The 22660-nt window shown below is 45.2% G+C and overlaps 1 protein-coding gene and 1 non-coding gene across 4 annotated transcripts in view; both read left to right on the top strand.

Annotated features, from left to right (window-relative positions):
- Atg16l1 (autophagy related 16 like 1) overlaps positions 1-14934 on the top strand; it is a 32379-nt gene extending 17445 nt beyond the window's left edge. For all 3 annotated transcript variants that reach the window (XM_070014476.1, XM_070014386.1, XM_070014351.1), the window contains 9 exons: positions 3414-3519; positions 5827-5897; positions 7621-7692; positions 9837-9957; positions 10210-10315; positions 12154-12303; positions 12394-12441; positions 12912-13013; positions 13721-14934. In XM_070014476.1, the coding sequence (XP_069870577.1) occupies positions 3414-3519; positions 5827-5897; positions 7621-7692; positions 9837-9957; positions 10210-10315; positions 12154-12303; positions 12394-12441; positions 12912-13013; positions 13721-13814 (870 nt within the window). In that variant the 3' untranslated portion in view covers positions 13815-14934. The remainder of the gene's footprint in view (positions 1-3413; positions 3520-5826; positions 5898-7620; positions 7693-9836; positions 9958-10209; positions 10316-12153; positions 12304-12393; positions 12442-12911; positions 13014-13720) is intronic.
- LOC138835228 (small Cajal body-specific RNA 6) lies at positions 420-688 on the top strand. The gene has a single exon (XR_011374523.1). It is a non-coding gene; the product is annotated as a small Cajal body-specific RNA 6 (non-coding RNA).
- Positions 14935-22660: the final 7726 nt, after the last annotated feature.

Genomic DNA, 22660 nt, shown 5'->3' with positions numbered 1-22660 from the left:
TTGGCTCAGTGGTAGAGCACTTGCCTTGCATGCTCGAGGCCCTGGGTTCGATTCCTCAGCACCACATAAGAAAAAGCCGGAAGTGGCGCTGTGACTCAAGTGGTAGAGCACTAGCCTTGAGCTGAAGAGCTGAGGGACAGCGCCCAGGCCCAGAGTTCAGGCCCCACGACTGGACCCAAAAAAAAAAAAAAAAGAACTGTTACTTAACAGCAGATGGTGGCTAAACAAAGTTGCTCTCAAAGGAAGGCAAGATTTGCACTAAAAAGGAGGTGGTATTTAGATCTAAGCTTTCATTTCTGGGGATGAGATATTGAGTAGAGTGCCGCTTTGGAGGAGGAGTTGGTCTGGAGAAAGGCAGGGCCCCTTCCTTTTCTCACCTTGCTCCTATGATTCCATGATGGGCCTGGGCACTTCACAGAGGTCAATGATGATTGGTAAAAGGTCTGATTGCACTGAATGTCACAGTTCCTTCCTGCCCTCAACTCCCAGCAGCCTAGTTTTTCCCTTGCACATTGAAGTCATGTGTATAGGTAGTGAGCTGCTGATAGTTTCGGATTCTGTCATTCTGTGTTCCAAGAGTAAGTGGTTCACAGTGATAGGTATATCCAACAGCACCAGCTTCACAGGAGCCTGAGGAGCGGCAGGAAGGGTGTGACAGTGCATGATCTCAAGTTTTCAATCTGAGACCTGGAGAGAAAGAAATCTCTTGTAAATATAGGGGGATTGCATGGTACAGACTTTCAGTGATGGGACATGAGGGAAGTGGGAAATCTAATCACCAAAATGCTAATTTCCCATTAATTGCCACTGATATTTCAGTACTATCCACTTTACTGCAGTTTATAGGGTTTGATGTAAGTGCCATACATCAACTTCATCCCAAAATACTTTTTTTTTCCGATTTCTTTTTTTTTTTATTGTAAAGATACTATACAGAGGATTACAGTTACATGAGTTAGGTAATGAGTACACTGCCTCTTGAACATTGTTACCCCCTCCATTGTTTTCCCCCTACCATCCCCTCCCTCCCTCCCTTCCCCAGGTTCTTTTTTTTTTTTTTTTTGTGATTAAGTGATTACATAATTTCCCGAATTTCACAGTATTGTGGAATAATGATGCTCATTTAAAGTCACAGGTTCATTCTAACTTTCCTGGAGCAAATTGTCTATCACAGTCTGTAACATATAACGGTGTTCACATGTTATACACCATATATGTGATCAGCACGTGGGGATATTTAGTAGTGGTTCAACCAGATGAGTGCATCCCAAAATACTTTTGAGAGAGTAGATGGCCAGGTAGCATACTTCTGTGATCCCAGCACTGGGATGGCTAAAGCAGGATTGAAAGTTTGAAGTTGGCCTGAGGAATATAGTATGTTCAAAGCCAGTCTGAGTTACATAGAAAGATACTGTTATTCCCACCCCCTCCTGCCCCCCCCACAAAAAAAAGATGGATGGGCACTAGTAGCTCATGCTTCTCTAATACTAGCTCTGAGGATTGCAGTTCAAAGGCAGTCTGGGTGGAAAAAGTCCAAGCAAGAAGTGGAACTGTGGCTCAAGTGGAGTGGTATACTGCTGGCCTTGAGCAAAAAAGCTCAGCAGCAGTGCCCAGGTTCTGAGTTCAAGCCCCAGGACTAGCACCAGAAAACCTTGTAAGTAGCTCAAATCTAATCCTAGCCACATAGGAGGCCAAGATCTGAGGATCATAGTTTGAAGCCAGAACGGGCAGGAAAGTCTGTGAGACTCTTAATCTCAAATTACCCATCAGAAAGCCAGAAATAGAGTTGTGGTCCAAGTAGCTGAGCTCTATCCTTCAGTCAAAAAGCTAGGTGACAGTGCCCAGGCCTCGTGTTCAAGCCCGAGTGTATATACACATGCACATGTGTGTGTGTGAGTGCAAGTGCACACGCGCACACACACACACATGTCCGGTCTTCGTCTACACACACACACACATACTATACACATACACACGGCATGCTTATGTTATCTATAACCCTTCTCATCTAGAACCTATGAAGAATTTTCCAAAATAACAGCTGATACTTTCACTGATGATTCATTCATTTTAGGGCACAATTTTTGGTTACAAACCCTTCTCTGAGACTTTAAGGAAAAGATGTCACAGTGCCATAATGTTTCCAGAAAGAACCACATAGAATTTCATTGTATTACTGATTGATGTCTAGCAGTAGAATCAGCACCTGCTTATACTAGGACTCATTGAGAAAGCTTTCTGTAGAGACCATGTGCTATACGTTACCAGATGTGTAGTTTTTTAACATTTATTGATAGTAAATAATAAAGAGTAAATGTAAGAAGGAATCAGGACCAAAATAGGCATTTTATTTTTTGTGATTGGTCATAGGGCTTGAACTCAGCCTGGGCGCTGTCTCTGAGCCTCTTTTGCTCAAGGTTAGCACTCTACTACTTTGAACAACAGCCCCATGGACATTCCTGCTGTAGCTGGCTTCAAACTATGAGCCTCAGATCTCAGCCTCCTAAATAGCTAAGACCAATGGCATGAGCCACCAGCGCCCCCCAAAAAATGACCATTTTAATTCTAGACTTTGAAGCAAATAAGGTGAACATATAAGTCAAATTACCATTGTTCTTAGAAGAAATAAATGAACAGATAAACTTCATTCTAAAATTTCAGTCTACACTAATTCTGAATATTTTTCCCAGGTCAGCCTTAGATACGTAGTGAGACACTGGATAATTGAAGGAATGGATGAATAAAGCTGTAACTATAAGAATAAGTTGAGCTGGTAGTTGGGAACCGGTGGCTCATGCCTGTAATCCTCCCCACTCAGGAGGTTGAGATCCGAGGATGGGGGTTCAAAGCCAGTCTGGGTAGGAAAGTCCATGGGACTCTTTTTTTTTTTTTTGTCAGTTGTGGGGCCTGAATTTTGGGCCTGGGTGCTGTCCTTCAGCTCTTTAGCTGTAGACTAGCGCTCTACCACTTGAGCCTCAGCCCCACTTCCGGCTTTTTCTGCTTATGTGGTGCTGAGGAATCGAACCCAGGGCCTCATGCATGCAAGGCAAGCACTCTACCACTAAGCCACCTTCCCAGCCCCCCATGGGACTCTTATATCTAATTAACCACCAGAAAACCATGAGTGGCACTGTGGCTCAAGTGGTAGAGCTCTCACCTTGAGCTGAACTGCTCAGGGACAGTTGTTAGGCCCAGAGTTCCAGCCCCCAGGACTGACCTAGACAGACAGACAGACACACACGCACGCACGCCTGCGCGCGCACGGCTCTTAGGAGACATTCAGCTACAAGTCCGCTTTAGTTTGAGGTCCATCCACCTGTTTAAGGATGAGTGTTTTGCCTGAGTTGGGCATTCAAAATGCATGCCTGTGCCTTTGAATTAATAGACGACAATGATGGGTGCTTGTCTTGCAGGAGGCACATGATGGAGAAGTCAATGCTGTGCAGTTTAGTCCAGGTTCCCGGTTACTGGCGACAGGAGGCATGGATCGGAGAGTTAAGCTCTGGGAAGCATTTGGAGGTAAGAGTCTGTGGGTGTACAAGGAGTTCTGTAAGCATCTGTTTTGACCTTGTTTTTGTGAGTTTTTTATTTTTTATTTATTTTTTGGACAGGTATGGAGCTTGAACTCAGGGCTTGGGTGCTGTCCCTGAGCCTCTTTTGCTCAGGGCTAGTGCTCTATTACTTTGAGCCACAGCTCCAATTCTGTTTTTCTGGTGATTAATTGGAGATAAGAGTCTCATGTAGAGCGCTTGCCTTGCATGCATGAAACCCTGGGTTCGATTCCTCCGCAAAAAGAAAAAAAGAAAAAGAAAAAGAAGCAAAAAGAAGCAAAAAAAAAAAAAAAAAAAAAAGCAAAAAGAAAAAAAAAGCTGGAAGTGGCGCTGTGGCTCAAATGGTGGAGCACTAGCTAGCCTTGAGCTGAAGAGCTGAGGGACAGCACCCAGGCCCAGAGTTCAGGCCCCACAACCGGACCCCCAAAAAAAAAACAAACAAAAAAGCATAGGGACAGCACACAGGCCCAGAGTTCAAGCCCTAGGACTAGGGCAAAAAAATCTCTGAGCAAAGCATGTTCTTCTTTATATCTAAGCTGATTCAAGTAGTAACTAGAAAACAAATCAAGATGTTTAGGTTACTGTTTTATTTTTTTCATATATACTAATCTTGTAAGGAAAATAAATTTCTTTACTGAAGCTGTACATCAAACTGTTGTTTATACATTTAATAATAGCAGTGGCCTAGAAAAGAAACTAAAAGTCTGACGGACAAGGAATATTGCCTAGAAAACCATGTATATTGAGCAAACCTCATTCTGATGTTCTTAAATTCAGTTAAATATGCATATATTGCCAAAAGGACGTTGAATAAGACCAAAGGTTTGTATTTCCTGTTGTTTTTGTAGTAGAGAGCACTTCTCAGGTTTCTGTATTTTATTTATATTTTCACCATCCTCCACTAGCCCAAAGTTCCTTTGTTTTAATTTCTGTGATTCTTAGAACTAAGTTTTACTCATTTGGCAGATGAAAAAAATTAATGAGACTTTCTTTGAGACAGGACTATGGCTCAGGCTAGCTGTGAACTCTTGATCCTCTTGCCTTAGGAAGTGCATGAAATGCTGTACATAAAATCCTATACTTGTAACACTGAAACATTCTCTAGGCTGTAGGGAACTGAAAAGACACATGGGAGCTGGGTACTAGAGGCTCATGACTGTAACCCTAACCACTCAGGAGGCTGAGATCTAAGAGTCATAGTTTGAAGCCAGCCTGGGCAGAAAACTCTGAACTTTGATTAACCAGCAAAAAGCCAGAAGTGAAAACATAGCTCAAGTAGTAGAGTGCCAAGCCATGAGTACAAAAGCTCAGGGACTGTGCCCAGGCCCCAGGTTCAAGCTCAAGGACCAGCTCGCATGTTTTCTCTCTCTAGCTCTGTCTTTCTTTCTCTCTCTCACACACAAACACATTAGTTACTACTTTTGATGTTTGATAGAACAAGAACAGCCTATTAATCTCTGTTTAGAATAGACAATTGGAAAAGTACTATACTTGGCTGTTGCACCATTTGATTTGCAGGAAAGTAACTGAGTAATTAAATCCCTGTGGTCATATCCTATCAGAGTTGGAGGTGAGTGGATTGTGTGTGAAGGTGGGTACTGAGAGTCAGTTGACTTTCCAGGGTTACGGTTCATGGAGAGAATTTAAGCTATACATAAAGCTTTTCTGGAATTCTGACAACTCAATTGAGATTTTCAGACCTTCACAAGAATTACACTGTAGAATCTGGAAATTTGGTCCATCAGTTTCTACAGAAGTAGTAGTTGGCACATATTGAGCACACCCAGAGTTTAATATATGGGTAAATTAGAATATTGAAAATAATGGACTTAAAAACTCATTCTTGACTGCCATTGATATGTTTTGTAAAGAACACGTGCAGATGGGCTGGGAATGTGGCTCAGTGGTAGAGTGCTTGCCTTGCATGCATGAGGCCCTGGGTTCGATTCCTTAGCACCACATGAGCAAAAAGGAAAAAAGCTGGAAGTGGCTCAAGCGGTAGAGCTCTAGCCTTGAGCTGAAGAGCTGAGGGACAGCGCCCAGGCCCAGAGTTCAGGCCCACGAACCGGACCCAAAAAAAAAAAAAAACACATGCAGAATACCAGAGTTTGTGTCCATTTGAACACGCATTGCTCTTAGAGACTAGCAGTGTTTTATAGCATATTCTGTTCTGATCAGAAGTCCAGGAAAACTATTTTGACAGTATGATTGACTTCTATTGTTTTTCCTACGTGTTAAAGTCTTTGGCTTTAACTTTTTTTTTTCTTTTATACAGATAAGTGTGAGTTCAAAGGTTCACTGTCAGGCAGTAATGCTGGAATTACAAGCATTGAATTTGATAGTGCTGTGAGTATCTATTTTAGAGGTTTCTGAAAAATAATTTAAGATAGAATAGTTGAAGTTAAGTAAGTTACTTGGTTTCTGATGCGTTGTGAATAAATGCTATGCTTAAGGGGCCTTATGTAATTCCACCCACCCTAGAGAAATTGTTTAGATGAGAGTAGTATGTAAGTGTTGAACTACAGCTCATTGCCCTAAGGTAATAAAGTATAAGCAATTCATTCTGGGTTGAGACTTAGAAACCAATTAGTTATTTGAGGTAGACCTTGAGGTAATAGAGGATCAGGTCAGGTACAAAAGACTAAGTACTTGCAATGCAGGCAGTGGCACAGAGGAACAGAAGTGCAGTAATTAATAATGTCCCTATATCACAAATCCCTGATAGATGACAGTCCTCTCCCCTGGAATGTCTTAGACCAACCCCTTCTGGGAGAGGCAACTGTGTGTGTCTCCTTCACTGACTAAGCTGAGAACCCAGCCCCAGAGAAGGAACATGGGGTCATAGATAAATGCATCTCCAGCATTTTTTTTTTTTTTTATCTTGGTGCTTGCCGGTACTCAGCAGTTGATAATGTCCCTTCACTTGTGGGCTTGTGGCTTTTTCCACTAAAAGCTACTGCTCTACTACTTGAAGCATAGCTCCACTTTTTTTGGGGGGGGGTCCGGTCGTGGGGCCTGAACTCTGGGCCTGGGCGCTGTCCCTCAGCTCAAGGCTAGCGTTCTACCACTTGAGCCACAGCACCACTTCCAGCTTTTTTCTTTTTGCTTATGTAGTGCTGAGGAATCGAACCCAGGGCCTCATGCATGCAAGGCAAGCACTCTGCCACTGAGCCACCTTCCCAGCCTCATAGCTCCACTTTTTGTTGGCTAAATGGACTTGTGTTCCTTCTGGCATGAGCCACTGGCCCATGTCTCATATCCCCTTCCCTCAACTTGTACTTGACTTTTTTTGCCCACTCACAGCTGGTGCCCTACCACTTGAGTCACACACTTCCATTTTCTGCTTTTTTTTTTTTTTTTTTGCTGAATTGGAGATGAGAGTGTTACAGATTTGTCTGCCTGGTCTATCCTGAAATCTCAGCCTCTACTAGTGCCTGGTTCCATTAGCTTCTTAGGAATAGCACCTTAAATCTAATTGAGGAATAAGAAAAAGATTTAGACCTCAGGGAGGCCATGTGGAGTTCTTACTTGTTTGGTAATTTGAGGGCTCATGCAGCTTGGTGACACCTAGGTCATGCTCTTAGTGTTTTACTACTGAGCTGCAGCATTGGCCTGAGAGGTCTTTAATGACAGGGATGGGGTAACTGTCAGTGTTGAAGCAGCAAATCTCCAGTGGCCCACATTGGGACTAAGACTGTGATGCTGAATAAGATGAACAGCCTCAGAGTGGTGGTTGGGAGAGTATGTGGGAAGAGCAGGATGCTCCCAGACTTTATGGCTAAGGCAGTATGTAGAGACTTTAAGGGATGGGAGTGAGGGGAAAATGAGCAGGGGAGACTTCCATTTTGAGCTTGATGTTTGCAGCATTCCGATGAAATCTGAGCTCAGGAGGAAGATCTGAACTCAAAGGAGATGGGGTGAGCTGACAGTATACTGATCATAGTTGGTACTTGGCTCTAGATGTTTGGTTGTAGGCATCTTTGTACCTTCTAGCACTTGAATTTTGGGGAATATCAAGTGAACAAAGGTCTTTGTATTATGCTACCATTTTTCCTCTTTATTCCTGTAGGGAGCTTATCTCTTAGCTGCCTCAAATGATTTTGCAAGCCGAATCTGGACTGTGGATGATTATCGGTTACGGGTAAGAACTAGCTTAACATTATAGATGTTATTACTACCATGGGAATTGTGATTCTTAGTGGCATTTAACCAGCCTAAAGCGCCCCCCCCCCCAATTTTTTTTTTTTCTTTCTTGGCTGTAGCTTTTCTTGTGTCAACTCAAAAAATACCAGCAGAGATAAAGATCTAGAGGAGTCGGGAGCTGTGTTAGGATGGTTTGTTGCTGGGTTTGTGGTGGTCTGATTGGGTGATACAAGGATGAAGCTAAATGTTAACTTACTACTTAGACCTTTGTTTTCCTGAGAGAACTGCACTGGAGATTTGCAGTACTGTGCTACCCAGTACCTCAAGCTAAGAAGATCCAGATTTGAACATGCAAAGCATGAAACTGAACCTTGGAGGTAGCAGAAATAGGTGTTTAAATGCTGAACAACTTGCCTTATATTCTTTTCAGGGAGGACCAGGGCAATGGGCTGCATGCACAAACATTTGAGTATGGTTTCCCCTGAAGTCTAGTGCTGTACCCTAAATGTGGAAAACACACTCAGGAGTAATAATGGTTGCAGTATAGTCCATCTTGTGTTGAACTGTAACTTAATTAACCACCCCTTTGTTTTCTGGCATTTTTAGGAGCTGTATGTTTATCTACCTTCCCCCACCTTTTTTTTGAGACAAGTCTCCCTATGTAATCTTGGCTGGTTTATATAACACCTCAGCTTGCAGTTTCAATATTACAAGTGTGCATCACCACTCCAACTTAATCATATAAAATATATTTATGATGGAGAAAATACTGAAATACCCAATCATACAGCCAATATTTACTAAACTTGAGTATTGTATACTATTTTTCAGAAATCGAAGGCCTTGGTGGTAACAGGAGTTTCTGTCCCCTTGGGATAGGAGAGACTATATCACAATAAATAGCTTGAAGAAAAGCACAGTAGGATATAGCAAATAGTGCTAGAGGGAGGTAGTACATGTATTTTTATATGAGCTATTTTTCAATATCATTTTTCCCATATGTTTTAAGAATTGAAACCCTTAGCTTAAATTCAGAGTCTTGGGCTTTCTATGTAGCTACACTGGTTCTAAGGTGAACTCAAAGCCTGCTGCTGTACTTGCTCTTCCCCTCTCCCCCAGTTGTGGGGCTTGAATTCTGGGCCTGAGTGTTCTCCCCGAACTTTTTTGCTCTAAGTTAGCATTCTACCACTTTGAGCCACAATTTCTACTTCCCATTTTCTGCTGGTTAATTGGAGATAGGATCTCACAGACTTTCCTGTCTGGGTTGGCATCAAGCTGCGATCCTCAGATCTCAGCCTCCCGAGTAGCTATAATAGGTGTGAGCTCTGGGCACCCGGCTCCTCCTTTTTTTTACTGAGGATGGGAGGACATTAGCTTGGGGCTAGTGGTATTGGGTTTGTGTCTAATGTTACTTTTAGTATCTTTGTCCTGTTTTTTTTTTGTTTTTTTGTTTTTTTTAGGCTGGATCTTGCTATTATATTGCCCTGGCTGGTCTTAAACTATTGAATTCACGAGACCCTCCCACGTTAACATCTCAACTGCTGAGATTACTTGAGTACACCACCATGCCTGGCTTTTTCCTCTTGTTCTACTGGTGTCAGATTTCCATAACTGACATCGTACCTGATACAGCAAATACTGGTTTTAACTTAAGATTTCAGCCTTTGGTTCTTTTTCCATCTTTTTGTACTATGCATGGGTGACACATTCATTGTGGCAGGAATGTGTGGCAGAGGAGAGTATTGGCCTCATGGTAGCAGAAAAGCAAAGAGCAAGGCAGGAAGGGGCAGAATCAAGAGCATGTCTTCTGTGTCCTAATTTTCTCCCACTGGGCCCCACTGCCCACTAGTGCCACAAGCAGAACACCAAACTTTCCACACATGGGTCTTTGCAGGGCATTCAAGGTCTGAGTCAGAGTAATACCTTACTTCATGGCAACTCCTACAAGACAGACTTTCTAGAAGTTCCTGCAGTATACTCCCTCTGCAGTCCAAAAATGTTATTAAGTTTAAACTGCTTCCCTTTCCCCTGACTTCATTGTTTTGTTGGAGTCCTGGCTCTCCACTATTGGGTGCATTGGCCACTCCTCCAGCATAGCCAGTGTGCCATGCCCCAGGCTCACCCTGGCTGTTTCTCTCCTAGCACACACTCACCGGACACAGTGGGAAAGTGCTTTCTGCTAAGTTCCTGCTGGACAATGCACGGATTGTCTCGGGAAGTCATGACCGGACCCTCAAACTCTGGGATCTACGCAGCAAAGTCTGTGAGGAAATTCAGTCTCTGCCTTTGTGTTTGCGTACTCATTAGCTGTGAAGTTGTTTTTTCCACGTCAGCTTGTTGCATGTGATAGTTTGAATTTGGGTTCAGTTAGTCAGGTGCTGAGGGTGTAGCTTTCTTGGTTGAGGTTGCATTTAGATTTGCAATTTGGATAGTTTGGTGGTTAGAGAGCAGCACTGCTCTACACACAGCCACGTGGGTGCCTCTGCTGGACTAGTGATGTTTGATTTTCTTTCAGGCATCAAGACGGTGTTTGCAGGGTCCAGTTGCAACGATATTGTCTGCACAGAACAATGTGTAATGAGCGGACATTTTGATAAGAAAATTCGTTTCTGGGACATCCGGTATGACATTCTAGAGCTTGGTAGGGATGCAGGGGAATCTACATAGAACAATGATGATACTTTTTCTTTTTCTTTTTTAGTTTTTGGTCAGTCATGGGCTTGAACTCTGAACCTGGGAGCTGTCCCTCAGCTCTTTAGCGCAAGGCTAGCGCTCTACCACTTGAGCCACAGCGCCACTTTGGTTTTCTGGTCGTTCATTGGAGATAAGAGTCTTATGGACTTTCCTGCCCAGGCTGGCTTTGAACTCCAATCCTCAGATCTCAGCCTTTTAAGTAGCTAGGATTACAGGAGTGAGCCACCAGCACCCAGCTTGATGATATTTTTATGTGGGTTGGTTTTTAAATCTGAGGCAATGTCAAGAATGATTCAGGGCACCTGTATTTTGACAGTGAGCTGTTCTGAATCACATTTAGACTGTGGAGAGTTCACCATCATTTACTGTCCTTACATTATGGCCATAGACTATTAGCTGCTAGGTGGGCGAAGATGATACTTGCCCTACCTTTAGAGTATTTAAAATAAAACAAGACTAGTCTGAAGAAGGGAGCACGGCTAGGGATCTAACCAAGAAGGAGTGTCCAGAAGTAGAAAGAAATCGGGCCAGTCTTGTTGCTGTGCCACTGTTGGGAGGAGTAGAGCTATCAGAAGCAAGAAAAGTCCTTTAAAACCAAGTGGTAAGGAGGCACATATAGAGGGCTAATGATTTGATTGGATGAACAGCTGATATCACACCCAGGTAGATGCCCTAGGGTAGGGGGGCGGGTGAAGGACCTGTGGTTTCTAGTGATGCTCTGAAATGCAGCTTAGTGCCAGAAAAGCCTAACAAGGCTAGCTGTCTTCTCTTCCTCCTTGTTTGAATTCAGAGCTTTGAACTTGCTACAGAAAGCTCTTCTACTCAGCTATACCTCCAGTCCTTTTTTGCACTGATTATTTTAAAGATTGGGTCTTGCTTTTGCCCAGGCATGTACTTGAACCTCCATACTCCTACTTTAGGTCTCTTGCCATAGCTAGAATGACAGGCATGTGCTGTCATGCTCCACTTCTTCCACTGAGATAGAACCTTGTGAACATTTTTGCCTGTGTTGGCCTGGAACTGTGATCTTAGCTGCCAGAGTAGATAGGAGTATAGTTGTGAGCCACTGAACCTGACTTGGAATAAAGAAGTTTAGAGTTGAAGGAAGCTGTTACAAGTCCATCCTATATTTGAGGACCCCAAGTCTGTGTTTAGTGACAGTGATACAGACTGCTTTGCTAAAGTAGAAAGTTTATTGAAAACTTAGACAAAATCACTATTGGAGAGGTCAAACCTTTGGCTGTGTCATCAGTGGGGCCCTGCCTATCCAGAGGGCTGTTAGCTGACCTGTATGGGCTGAAGCTGCAGGGAAACACCAAGGAAGTAGCAGCCCTATTGACATCGGGAGGCTGGAGCTGAGCTAAGGATGACAGGCCACTTGGGCCTCTCCAGACCCACTAAGACAAATTCTGTGCCATTCCTCTCCAAAACTTGAAATGGTGTCTTTGAAGTAGTAATTGGGGCTCGATACATAGCTCAGTGATAGAGCATGTGATTAGTTAGCATGTCCATGAGGCCTTAAGCTTTTCTACAGCAAAGAAGTAATGCTAATTGTGTGGTGGCCTTAGTATCCACTTCAGAACTTCTGATGGCAAGAAGATTCAGAGTTGTTTTCAGAACTGTAGGCCTATTGATAGAGATGGTAAGAGGCTGCCACCATGCTTACCACCCTTGGAAACGGTCTTCTTGGCTGACACTATCCTAGTTAAAGTGGGAACATTTTGACCTTTTCCCTGCTAGGCTTTTCAGCTTTTTCATCTCTTAGATCAGAGAGTGTGGTCCGGGAGATGGAGCTGTTGGGGAAAATCACTGCCTTGGATTTAAACCCAGAGAGGACAGAGCTCCTGAGCTGCTCCCGGGATGACCTGCTAAAAATCATTGATCTCCGGACAAATGCTGTGAAACAGACATTCAGGTAACGGGGTGTGGGAGGCTCCTGCCTGGCCCCACCCACTTCTGTCCCAGGGGAGTGCCCTGAGTGATGGGTCTGTGCTGTGTTTTTCAGTGCCCCTGGATTCAAGTGCGGCTCTGACTGGACCCGAGTTGTCTTCAGGTTGGTAGCCACTCCTACTTCCAACTTGCTCAGGTTATCTCCCCCTTAGGGAAGCTGAAGTTTTCCAACAAAGCATCCAGGAGTGAACCTAAAGGTCATGCTTGAGGTCCCAGCAGTGTACCTTCCAGTTTTTGTCATTAATGAACGTAAATGCATTGCACCAAAAATAATGGTAGGTTTCTTAGTTCTGGATGAGCCATCAGGTTTCCCTCTCCTCCTTTCTCCTGCCATGTACTGATTTCTCCCAGTGTACTTCAGCATCAGCTCACATGCCTTGGAGAAAGGGCCTCATATGACCTCTCCTTTTCCATTCTACATTCATTGAGCCAGGGACCATGCTAGTTTATCACACATTTGGAGGTTTGCTTGACTTCCTCTGTGTCTTGGACACTGCATTACCTCTTGGACCTTAGGGATACTGAGTTAGGGGCAGGTTTCCATAGCTTTTGTTCTTTGTCCATTTCCTGTAGTCCTGATGGCGGTTATGTGGCAGCAGGCTCAGCTGAAGGCTCTCTCTATGTCTGGAATGTGCTCACGGGGAAGGTGGAGAAGGTGCTTTCTAAACAACACAGGTGAGTTGACTTCTATCGGCACTCACAGCCCCACACCTTAAAGTGGTGAGCAGGGCCTAATGTTCATCAGGCTCAAACCTCCAGAGGCTCCTTGAGGGCAGCACCTGCGCTTTGCTGGTCTGGGTGAGTAAGGCATTTGGAGACAGCAGATGGTAATGCCTGCAGATGGATAGCTGCAGGTAGAGCCATTGAATAGAAGAGGTCAGAGGAACTGTTTCCCTGCCCTTCCTTATCCATTTCTGTTTTCTCCTCCATCCCTTTCCTCTCTGAGCCTCCCTTTTTGCCAGAAAATTGACAAGTTCTAAACACTGGTTATCGTACACCTCCTTTACCTCCTACCTGGCAGGCAGCTCTTGGCCTTTTTTCCGCAGCTTGTTCTGTGCACCCAAGTCCACCTGCTAGTTAAACATAGGTTTTGGTGGGTTTTTTGTTTTTTTTCCTGGAAGCTGCAGGTCCTCACTGCCCTCAGGCAGCAGCCCAGCCACAACTTAGAATTTCCCTGTGCCTGATCCCAGGGCTCTGCCAGCTGCTAAAGCCACGCTCCTTTTAGTCTGACCCTGCTTAATGAAAGCCTCCACCATAAATAAGTCTCTGCTGTTGGGTAGGCACAGCTGGGCTCCACATACCTGGGGTTAGGGGCATGGCTGGTTGAGATCTCAACATGAATACTTGGAAATTGAAATTGATGTCCTCTGCTCTCTCTGAAGCTCCTCCATCAACGCAGTGGCCTGGGCCCCCTCCGGCTTGCACGTCATCAGTGTGGATAAAGGCAGCAAAGCTGTGCTGTGGGCACAACCCTGAGGGCACCTAGGAGCTGCCTGTGGGCTCCCTCCGCCCCTCCTGGTGAGCAGCATGGTCTCCTTGCGAAGAGCTCCAGCTTCGTGACATGGGAGCCTTATTTTGAACAGCAGTCCTGAGAACTTTTTGAGGTCTCTAATGGCCAAAGAATCAACACCTAACTCTGCCTCACTGGGCAGAGGTTCAGGTTCTTCGATTCAATTTGATCCGTGTGGAAACACTACTAGCTTTGATCTTCCATACCTCATTGGGGAGCACAGGGCCCCCTGGTGGATCCCCCCACTGCCAGTCACACCCCCCACCACAGTAGGGGGTTGGTTCCCCTGTGCTGCTCCCATCCTTCCAAAGGGGGGTCTGGACTGTTGCACAACACAGCCCCTTGCTTGGGATCCTCTGCCAGTGGACTTGCTGTAAGCATTGGTTTAGTGGAGATGCCAAATACAAGCCTGTTGTGATGCTAGAGGCGCTGACGTTGCAGGACCACCTGCGATCCAATCCTGTCTTACTACTGCTGAAGCTTGTCTCAGAGTTTCTGGCTCTTCTTCCAGCACTTCCGTATATCTGTTTCTTAGGCAAGAAATAGATCTGTTTGGTTTAAATTTTTCTGAGAAGACAGTTGCCAACCTTTCCCAGTTGAGTTATGTAATATGGCTTGTACCACTGTACACTTGTGCTTCGACAGGATTGGAGATGGGCTGGCAGTAGGGATTCTGGCCACTGCTCTCTGCCAGGCCCGTGTTCAGTGACCCCATGTTTGATGCAAGAAGTGAGATGAAGGCTGGAGGAAAAAGTTAATCATTTTACCTGTCTGAAAAACTATGATGTTTCATATTTTAATTTGCACTTTATTTTTTTCTTCCACACTTGGCCTCTGGACAGACAGGGGCCTGAGGGCTTCAGTGGGATGAGAGGTGAGGTTGAAGCAACCTTTCCTCTGCCTGGGGCGTTGTCTCCATCCTTCCTCTTCTCTGCATGCTCCTCACTTTCTCACTTGCTGTCCAGATAACTTGTGTGCAAGGAGGATTGGAACTCAAAGGCCATGGCACATCTTTTATTTATTTAATTATGTGGCCCAACAGAACTTGATTATAAATTAAAAAAATCTTGTTATATACTTTTCAAACTCCTGTGTCTTTGTTATTTCTGTTTTTATCTATAAGAGCAGAGGAACTGCCAGGCGCCAGTGGCTCACACCTGTAATTCTAGCTACTCAGGAAGCTGAGATCTGAGGATTGTGCAGAAGTCTGTGAGTCTCTTCTCTCCAATAAACTACTCAGAAAACCGGAAGTGGCACTGAGGCTCACGTGGTAAAGCCTTGAGCTAAAGAGCTGAGGGACAGGGCCCATGCCCAGAGTTCAAGCCCCTTGACAGATTTTAAAAATTAAAAAAAAAAAAAAAAGAAGGGACTAGTTTTTTCTGGTATTCAGTCTTTCTGAATAATGGATAGTTCTCTCCTAGCATAAAAGATCATGCCCTGGGAATTCCATCCTGTATAATATTGGCTGCCCTGGGGAAGTTCTTCAGAGCTTTGTTAGCTGTGGTGTGTCTGTCATCCCTGTGCCCCACAGGGACATTAGCCCTTGGTTTATATGAGCTGCTGTGGCCCCTTTGGGCCTCTAATACATCAGTTAAGGCCTGAGCCTAACTACATCACCACCTGGAAGAAACAGCCATACAGCATAGGCTCATGGCTTGAGATGCGATCCCATCGTGCTCTGGTATCTGAGGCAAGCATGCTTATAAGGAAAAGAATGACCCATGCAGTTGTGTAATTTGTGCCTGGGGTTTGAACTCCAGGGACAGTGCCTGGCCACTGTCCCTTAGCTAGTATTCTACCACTTAAGCTATAGCTCTACTTCCAGCTTTTGGGGGATAGGGTGGGTTGATTTGAGATAAGAGTTTCATGGAATTTACTGCCTCAGCTAGCTTCAAACCAAAGTAGCTGAGATCATGGGCATGAGCCATTGGTGCCCAGCAGCAAACATTTTTAGTTAGTGGTTTTGAGTCAGAGTCTTGCTATGTAATGTCTCTGGCTTACCTGGGACTCCCAGTCGCTCACCTTAATGTTTCTGTTGTAATGATCTTAAGAAAAAATGTGATCATCACGAAACAACAGTGAGTTAAAAGTCTATTGATACCACACAGGTAGCTGTGGCTCACACCTGTAATCCTAGCTATTCAAGAGGCTGGGAAATGAGGGTCACAGTTGGGAGCAGCCCAGGCAGGAAAGTCTGATCCATGAGAATATAATGTCCAATTAACCAAAAACTGGAAGGTGGGCTCTGGTGGCTCATGTCTGTAATCCTAGCTACTCAGGAGGCTGAGATCTGAGGATCTCAGTTCAAAGCCACCCTGCGCAGGAAAGTCTGTGAGACCCTTATCTCCATTGAACAACTCAGAAAATCAGAAGTGGCACAGTGGCTCAAATGGTAGAGCACTAGCCTTGAGCTGAAGAGCTGAGGGACATGCCCAGGCCCAGAGTTCAAGCCCCATGACAGACCAAAATGGAAGCAGAGGAGTGACACATGGTAAAGCCCTAACTTGAGCAAAAAGGCTAAAGACAGTGCCCATACCCTCAGTTCAAGTACCAAACTGGCAAAAAATAAAGGCATAAATACCTAATACTTTCTAGGTATATAGCTATGTTCAACCTTTGTAGTTCAGTATCTACCATTCTATTTCAGTAATTTTCCTCTAACCACATCCATACTTTCCCAAAAGGAAGTAGTAGCCTTTGCACCTTATTTGTCCAATGAATATCCAGTCTGGAACCACCTGGTATGTCCAGATGTTGAATCTCCTAAGTGTTCCTTTTCAGTGAATTGACTTAGGCAAGACACCAGGTGGTTCTGATCTTTGCTCCTCCGTTTTCTGGAGCAAGAAGTGGGTGGATTCAGGTTACTGCAGGAAGAACATCCCACACAGGACTGATGCATTTTACCATTCCAAGGTTCTCCATTGGCTCTGTAGTCACCTAATGCTTTTAACACCAGTGAATAATAATTGTGTTTTAAGTTTACTGTTTTTTATGTATGACACAAAGGATCAGGAGGTGAAATCTTGTTATAACGGCAGTTTGTCACCCAGTTTCCTAGAGGGGCATGGCCTGTCACACAGAGCAGCAGGAGTGGCACTAGGATTTGTTAGGGGCGTGAAAAGAATTTCTTAGAGTTGACACGGGAAGAAGTCGGCAGGCCAGGTGCACAGGTTAGGATGAGCTAGTAGGGATAGTTTGAGCAGGCTGTAGAGAGTAGGGAATTGCTCTACCTGAGGTGACCAGGACAGGATAAGAGTGACCTGAAGGGTATATGCCTCAAGTTGTAAAGTGCCTGCCTAGCAAGTATGAGGCTCTGAGTTCAAACCTCTGTTCTGCCTAAAAAACAATTCAAGAAGCTGGGTGCCAATGGCTCACTCTTGTAATCCTAGCTACTCAGGAGGCTGAGATCTGAGGATCATGGTTCAAAGCCAGCCTGTTATCTCCAATTAAACACCATAAAGCCCAAAGTAGTGCTGTGGTTCAAGTGGTAGAGCGCTCCCCTTGAACTGAAGAGCTCAGAGTCAGCGCCTAGGCCCAAATTTCAAGCCCTATGACCAAGCAAAAAAAAAAAAAATTTAAGAACATAATGGGTCACAAATGCTTGAAATTGCTCAGTACTTGTGTTAAGTTTTGGCTGGGTGGAGAGCGGTAGCCTATCATGGTAAACTCAAGGGCAGTGCCCACACCCTGAGTTCAAAGCTCTGAATCAGCACACAAAAACAAAAAGTGACTGGGCCTGGTAGTTATAACTGTGACACCTTAGATGCTAAGATAGGAGAATCATGAATTCAAGGCCAGCCTGGACTATGTCTCAAGTAAGTATAGAATTAAAAAGCCTTTTTCTTAGAAATAAGCATTAATTTTAGGTAAAACTAAAAATCATCTGTTGATATACTGTTGTGATCCAATAACTTCAACTCAACTTGAGTATATTGAAGTCTTTGTTCTGCAGGGATGACAGGTACAAAACAGCCAAAACATCACATTCCTGGAACCTACATTCCAGAAAGGTACAAGAGATAGGCAATAAACTCTGTTAGATGACAAATACAATAGAAGAATACAGGGAAGAAATGTTTAATGAGTTGATCATGTACCTGTCTTTTTTTTTTTGCCAGTCATGGGGCCTAAACTGGGCCTGGGCACTGTCCCTCAGCTCTTCAGCTCAAGGTTAGCCCTCTACCACTTGAGCACCACAGCACCACTTCCGGCTTTTTCTGCTTATGTGGTGCTGAGGAATCGAACCCAGGGCCTCATGCATTCAAGGCAAGCACTGTACCACTGAGCTATCTTCCCAGCCCCTCATGTACCTATCTTGGGCAGAGGAAACAGCAAGTGGAAAGACCCTGGGTTAAGCTTAAAGAGGCCAGTGGACTTGAACAAAATGGGTGAGGAAGAGAGCAATAAGAAATACGGTCATAAGTAATGGGTCTGATCATGCAGAATCTGGCAGACATCCAGAGCAAGATAGAAGTCACTGGTTTCTTCCACCCCCTCCCCACCTCGTGGGGCTTGAACTGTGGGCTGGGCCCTGACTGTGAGCTCCTCAGCTCAAGGCTAGCGGCTAGCGCTCTACCACTTGAGCCACAGCACCACTTCCCAGTTTTCTGGTGGTTTGTTGGAGGTAAGAGTCTCACAGGCTTTCCTGCCCTGCCCTGCCCAGGCTGGCTTTGAATTGCTATCCTCAGATCTCAGCCTCCTGAGTAGTGAATTACAAGCTTGGATCACCAGCACCTAGCTATAGTCATTGGTGTTTGGATAGGTGCTAACACCTCGACCACAACCAGCCTTCCGGTTATATTGCTTTATTCTGATTGCAGATAAGACCACAACAGAAGTAGGTTAGTGGCCACGGTGCCCTATCCATTCATTCCATGACTGTTTGTGAGAGCTCATAACTTCTCCCCCAGAAAGTGAGAGGAATAATGTCCCCAGTGCTCCACCTCATGGAGTTTTTAGTCAAGGCACAAGAGACCAAGTGGAAGTGAGAGGGAGGTCACTGCGTCCAGTTTGGACCTGGAGGTGATTCTTGGTCAGCCTCCGAATGGCTGAGTCGAGTGGGAAGTAGAGAGTTCTTCTGGGGTCACAGACAGTGGGAGCCATAGGCAGTGACTGAAAGCAGGTGGGACTTGTGTGTGCTTAAAGTGTTGCTGCACCCAAGAGCAGAAATGTGGTTTGGATGGTGGCCTTGCTCAGGTGCCATCAAAGAACTGAGCGAAATATAGCTGAATAAAAAGAAAAGCAGAGGTTTATTGAAGTGAAACATGTAAAGTGGAGCAAGAATATGCATCAGCACCACATAAGCAGTAAAAGCCAGAAGTGGCGCTGTGGCTCAAGTGGTAGAGGGCTAACCTTGAGCTGAAGAGCTGAGGGACAGTGCCCAGGCCCAGAGTTCGTGCCCACAACCGACCAAAAAAAAAAAAAAATATGTATCAGCATCCCAGCCGGGCACACACCTGTAAGCCTAGCTACTCAGGAGGCTGAGATCTGCAGATCCTTAGTTCAAGGCCAGCTTGGGCAGGGAAGTCCAGGAGACTCCTCTCCAATTGACCACCAGAATACTGGAAGTGAAGCTGTGGCTCAAAGTGATAGAGCACTAGTCTTGAGTAAAAAGAGCTCAGGGAAAGCACCCAGGCCCTGAGTTCATGCCCTATAACTGACCAAAAAAAAAAAAAAAAACCAGTACCCAAAAGACAAAGAATATGTACTACATTGTAGAAGCAATGTCTGAGCAAATGAGCTGCAAGATCCCGAGGAACTAGGTGAAGTACCATGTGTGGTTGGTTTGAGTTGAGAGGCAGGCACTTCATGACGGACAGCTTTTGAGTGACATGTGATGACGGAACAGTTTCCCAACTGTGCCTGTCCATTCCCACCGCATCCTGTTATAATAATGGTACACGGTGCACAGGCCTTAGAGGATTCCTCTGAAGTTCACTTAAGGACGGCTTCGCTTGGGCACAGCGGCTGCACCCCTTGAGGGAAATTTCGTTTTGCTGAGCTAGTGTCCTTGCTGTCAGGATGAAGCCTCATTTGTCTGGCTTTACGAAGGTGGTGAGGTGGGGATTTAGGAAGGGTTTGGTGGACTCTCCCTCAGGCGAGGGGATCTGTGGGCTAGTCTTCCAAATGCCTATGGCAACCAGGAACCCTGGGTTATTTGTGTCAATGTGTCAATGGGACAACTTAGATGGAGTGACAGAGCCTGGCTAGAAAAGTCGAATGGATGGGTTGAAGGGGCTGGAAGGTAGAGGGGGGTGTGGTCATGTGGTCCTTGACAGCCCAGATGGCCATGGCAATTCAAAGCCTCTGCTGGGCCCACATGGACAGATGTGGAGGTGAGATGATAATAGGATGTAATCCACAAGACCTGGGCTGCACCTGAGGGAGGGGTGCAGCTTAGCTTGCGTAATACCAAGTTCATCTGAGGCCTGACCTTCCCCTGACTTCTTGTTTACACAGTTGCAGCTGAGTTTAATCAAGCCTCTTGCAGCACTTGAAAATCCCCTGTCTTGATGATCTGGAGGAGGGAAGGGATGAGCTGTCTATTTCCAGAACCTAAAGAGGTTTAGGTTAAAAAGCTTTCTGTGCTCTGTTCCTCCCACCGCCTTTCCCAGATGAGCTGGACGGCTTGTGCTGCTGTGAGAGGAGACTGGATCCTGTTAATGCGCAGAACTGCTGAAACTGCCAGTCCCCACCCACTAATCCTGTCTCATCCTCTTCCGAGGGGTTGGCTTTTAGTTCCTAAGACCCAGGTTCTGGGCATCCTCACTCCAGCTTTGGGTCTCACCTGTGCCTGGCAGGGTCCTCTGGTAGCGTGGCACCAACTGACTCTGGTCTAGGGCTGCCTGCTCAGCCATCTACAGGCATTGGGACTCTGTCCTGGTTGTCGAGGCGGTCCCATCTGGTGGGTGACAAATCACAGGTATGTGGCCACTGCAACCCAAGCCAGGCACTGGGAGCAGCAAGGATGTTGGGAGGCTTTTAATTGTCCAACTGGGGAGAGGGAACAGAGGCTGTAGGAAAAGGAACACCACTAAATATGAATTGAACTTACGAATAATGCTGAAAGAGAAGAGTGTGTGTATATGTATGTGTGTGCACGTCCCAGTTAGGGCCCAGATGGGTGCCCCTAATTTTTTTCTCGGATGCTCTACCACTTGAGCCACAGCTCCACTTCTGACTTTTGGTGGTTAATTGGAGATGAATCTCACTTTCTGCTGGGCGCTGGTGGCTTACACCTGTAATCATAGCTACTCAGGAGGCTGAGATCTGAGGATTGTGGTTCAAAGCTAGCCCAAGCAGGAAAGTCCATGAGACTCTTGTCTCCAATAAAACACCAAAACTGGAAGTGGCTGTGGCTCAAGTGCTGGAGCACTAGCCTTGAGCTGGAATGCTGAAGGACAGCGCCCAGGCCCAGAGTTCAAGCCCCACAACTGACAAAAAGAATAATGAGTCTCACTTTCCTACCTGGGCTAGCTTCAAACCATGATCCTCAGATTTCAGTTTCCTGAGTGGCTAGGATTATAGGCGTGAGCCATTGGCACCCAGCAAAGAGAGGATTTTTATTGCAGGTGCATTTGTGAAGTGACTGTATTGTGGGGTGCAGGAACATTTTCTGTTTGTTGTAAGACTCAGTCTTACAACAATTTGGGTTGGCACACCTGTAAATTCAGCACTGGAGAGGCTGAGGCAGGAGAATCATGAGTTCATGGTTAGCCAGCGTGATGGGCTATATTAAAAAAAGAAATGAAAAAAGAAAAAAAAAAGGGACATGGCTATAATAGAATAGATTTTTTTTTTTTTTTTGTCAGTTGTGGGGCTTGAACTCTGGGCCTGGGCGCTGTCCCTCAGCTCTTCAGCTCAAGGCTAGCACTCTACCACTTGAGCCACAGCACTACTTCCAGTTTTCTGGCAGTTTATTGGAGATAAGAGTTTCACGGACTTTCCTGCCTGGGATTGCTTTGAACCACAATCCTCAGAACTCAGCCTCCTGAATAGCTAGAATTACAGGCGTGAGCCACCAGTGCCCGGCTTTGAATTTTATTTTTGGAGCTAGTCATGGGGCTTGCTCTTAGTGCCTGGGTACCTACATACCTGAGCTTTTTTTAAAACTCAAGGCTAGCACTCTACCACTTAAGCCACAGCTCCCTTTGACTTTGTGGTCATTAACCGGAGGTAAGAGTCTCACAGACTTTCCTGCACAGGCTAACTTCAAATGGCAATTCTCAGATCTCAGCCTCCTGAGTATACAGAATTATAGACGTGAGCCACCTGTGTTGGCTATGATAGAATTTTAGATTTCAACTGAATAAATATGTCATACTTCCCAAAGTTTAATCAGAAAAGTAGAACCTTGATAGGCACTGGTGGCTCACGCCTGCAATCCTAGATACTCAGGAAGGAGGCGGAGATCTAATGATTGTAGTTCAAAGCCAGCTCAGGCAGAAAAATCCCCACAAGATGCTTATCTCTAGTTAACCACTCAAAAACTGGAAGTGGAGCTATGGTTTAAAGTAGTAGAGTGCTAGCCTTGAGTAAAAATTGCTCAGAGACCGTGCCTAGACCCTAAATTCAAACCCTACAACCAACCAAAAACAAACAAACAAAATCTTTCATTGAGCTGGGAGACAGTGTCTCACACCTGTAATCCTAGTTACTTAGAAAGTACAGATAGAAGGATTACCACTCAAAGCCAGCCTATGCAGAAAAGTCCACAAGACTACATCTAATTATCAAGCAAAATGCCAGGCTGGAAGCAATGGCTCAAGTGATAGAACACCAGCATGAGTGAAAAAAGCAGAGTTAAAGTCCA

The sequence above is a fragment of the Dipodomys merriami genome, unplaced genomic scaffold, assembly GCF_024711535.1.
Source record: "Dipodomys merriami isolate MVZ:Mamm:240054 unplaced genomic scaffold, mDipMer1.0.p SCAF_1, whole genome shotgun sequence".
Taxonomy (NCBI): Eukaryota; Metazoa; Chordata; class Mammalia; order Rodentia; family Heteromyidae; genus Dipodomys; species Dipodomys merriami.
The sequence above is the reverse complement of the archived record's forward strand: the minus strand, read 5'-3'. Positions and strand labels throughout refer to the sequence as shown.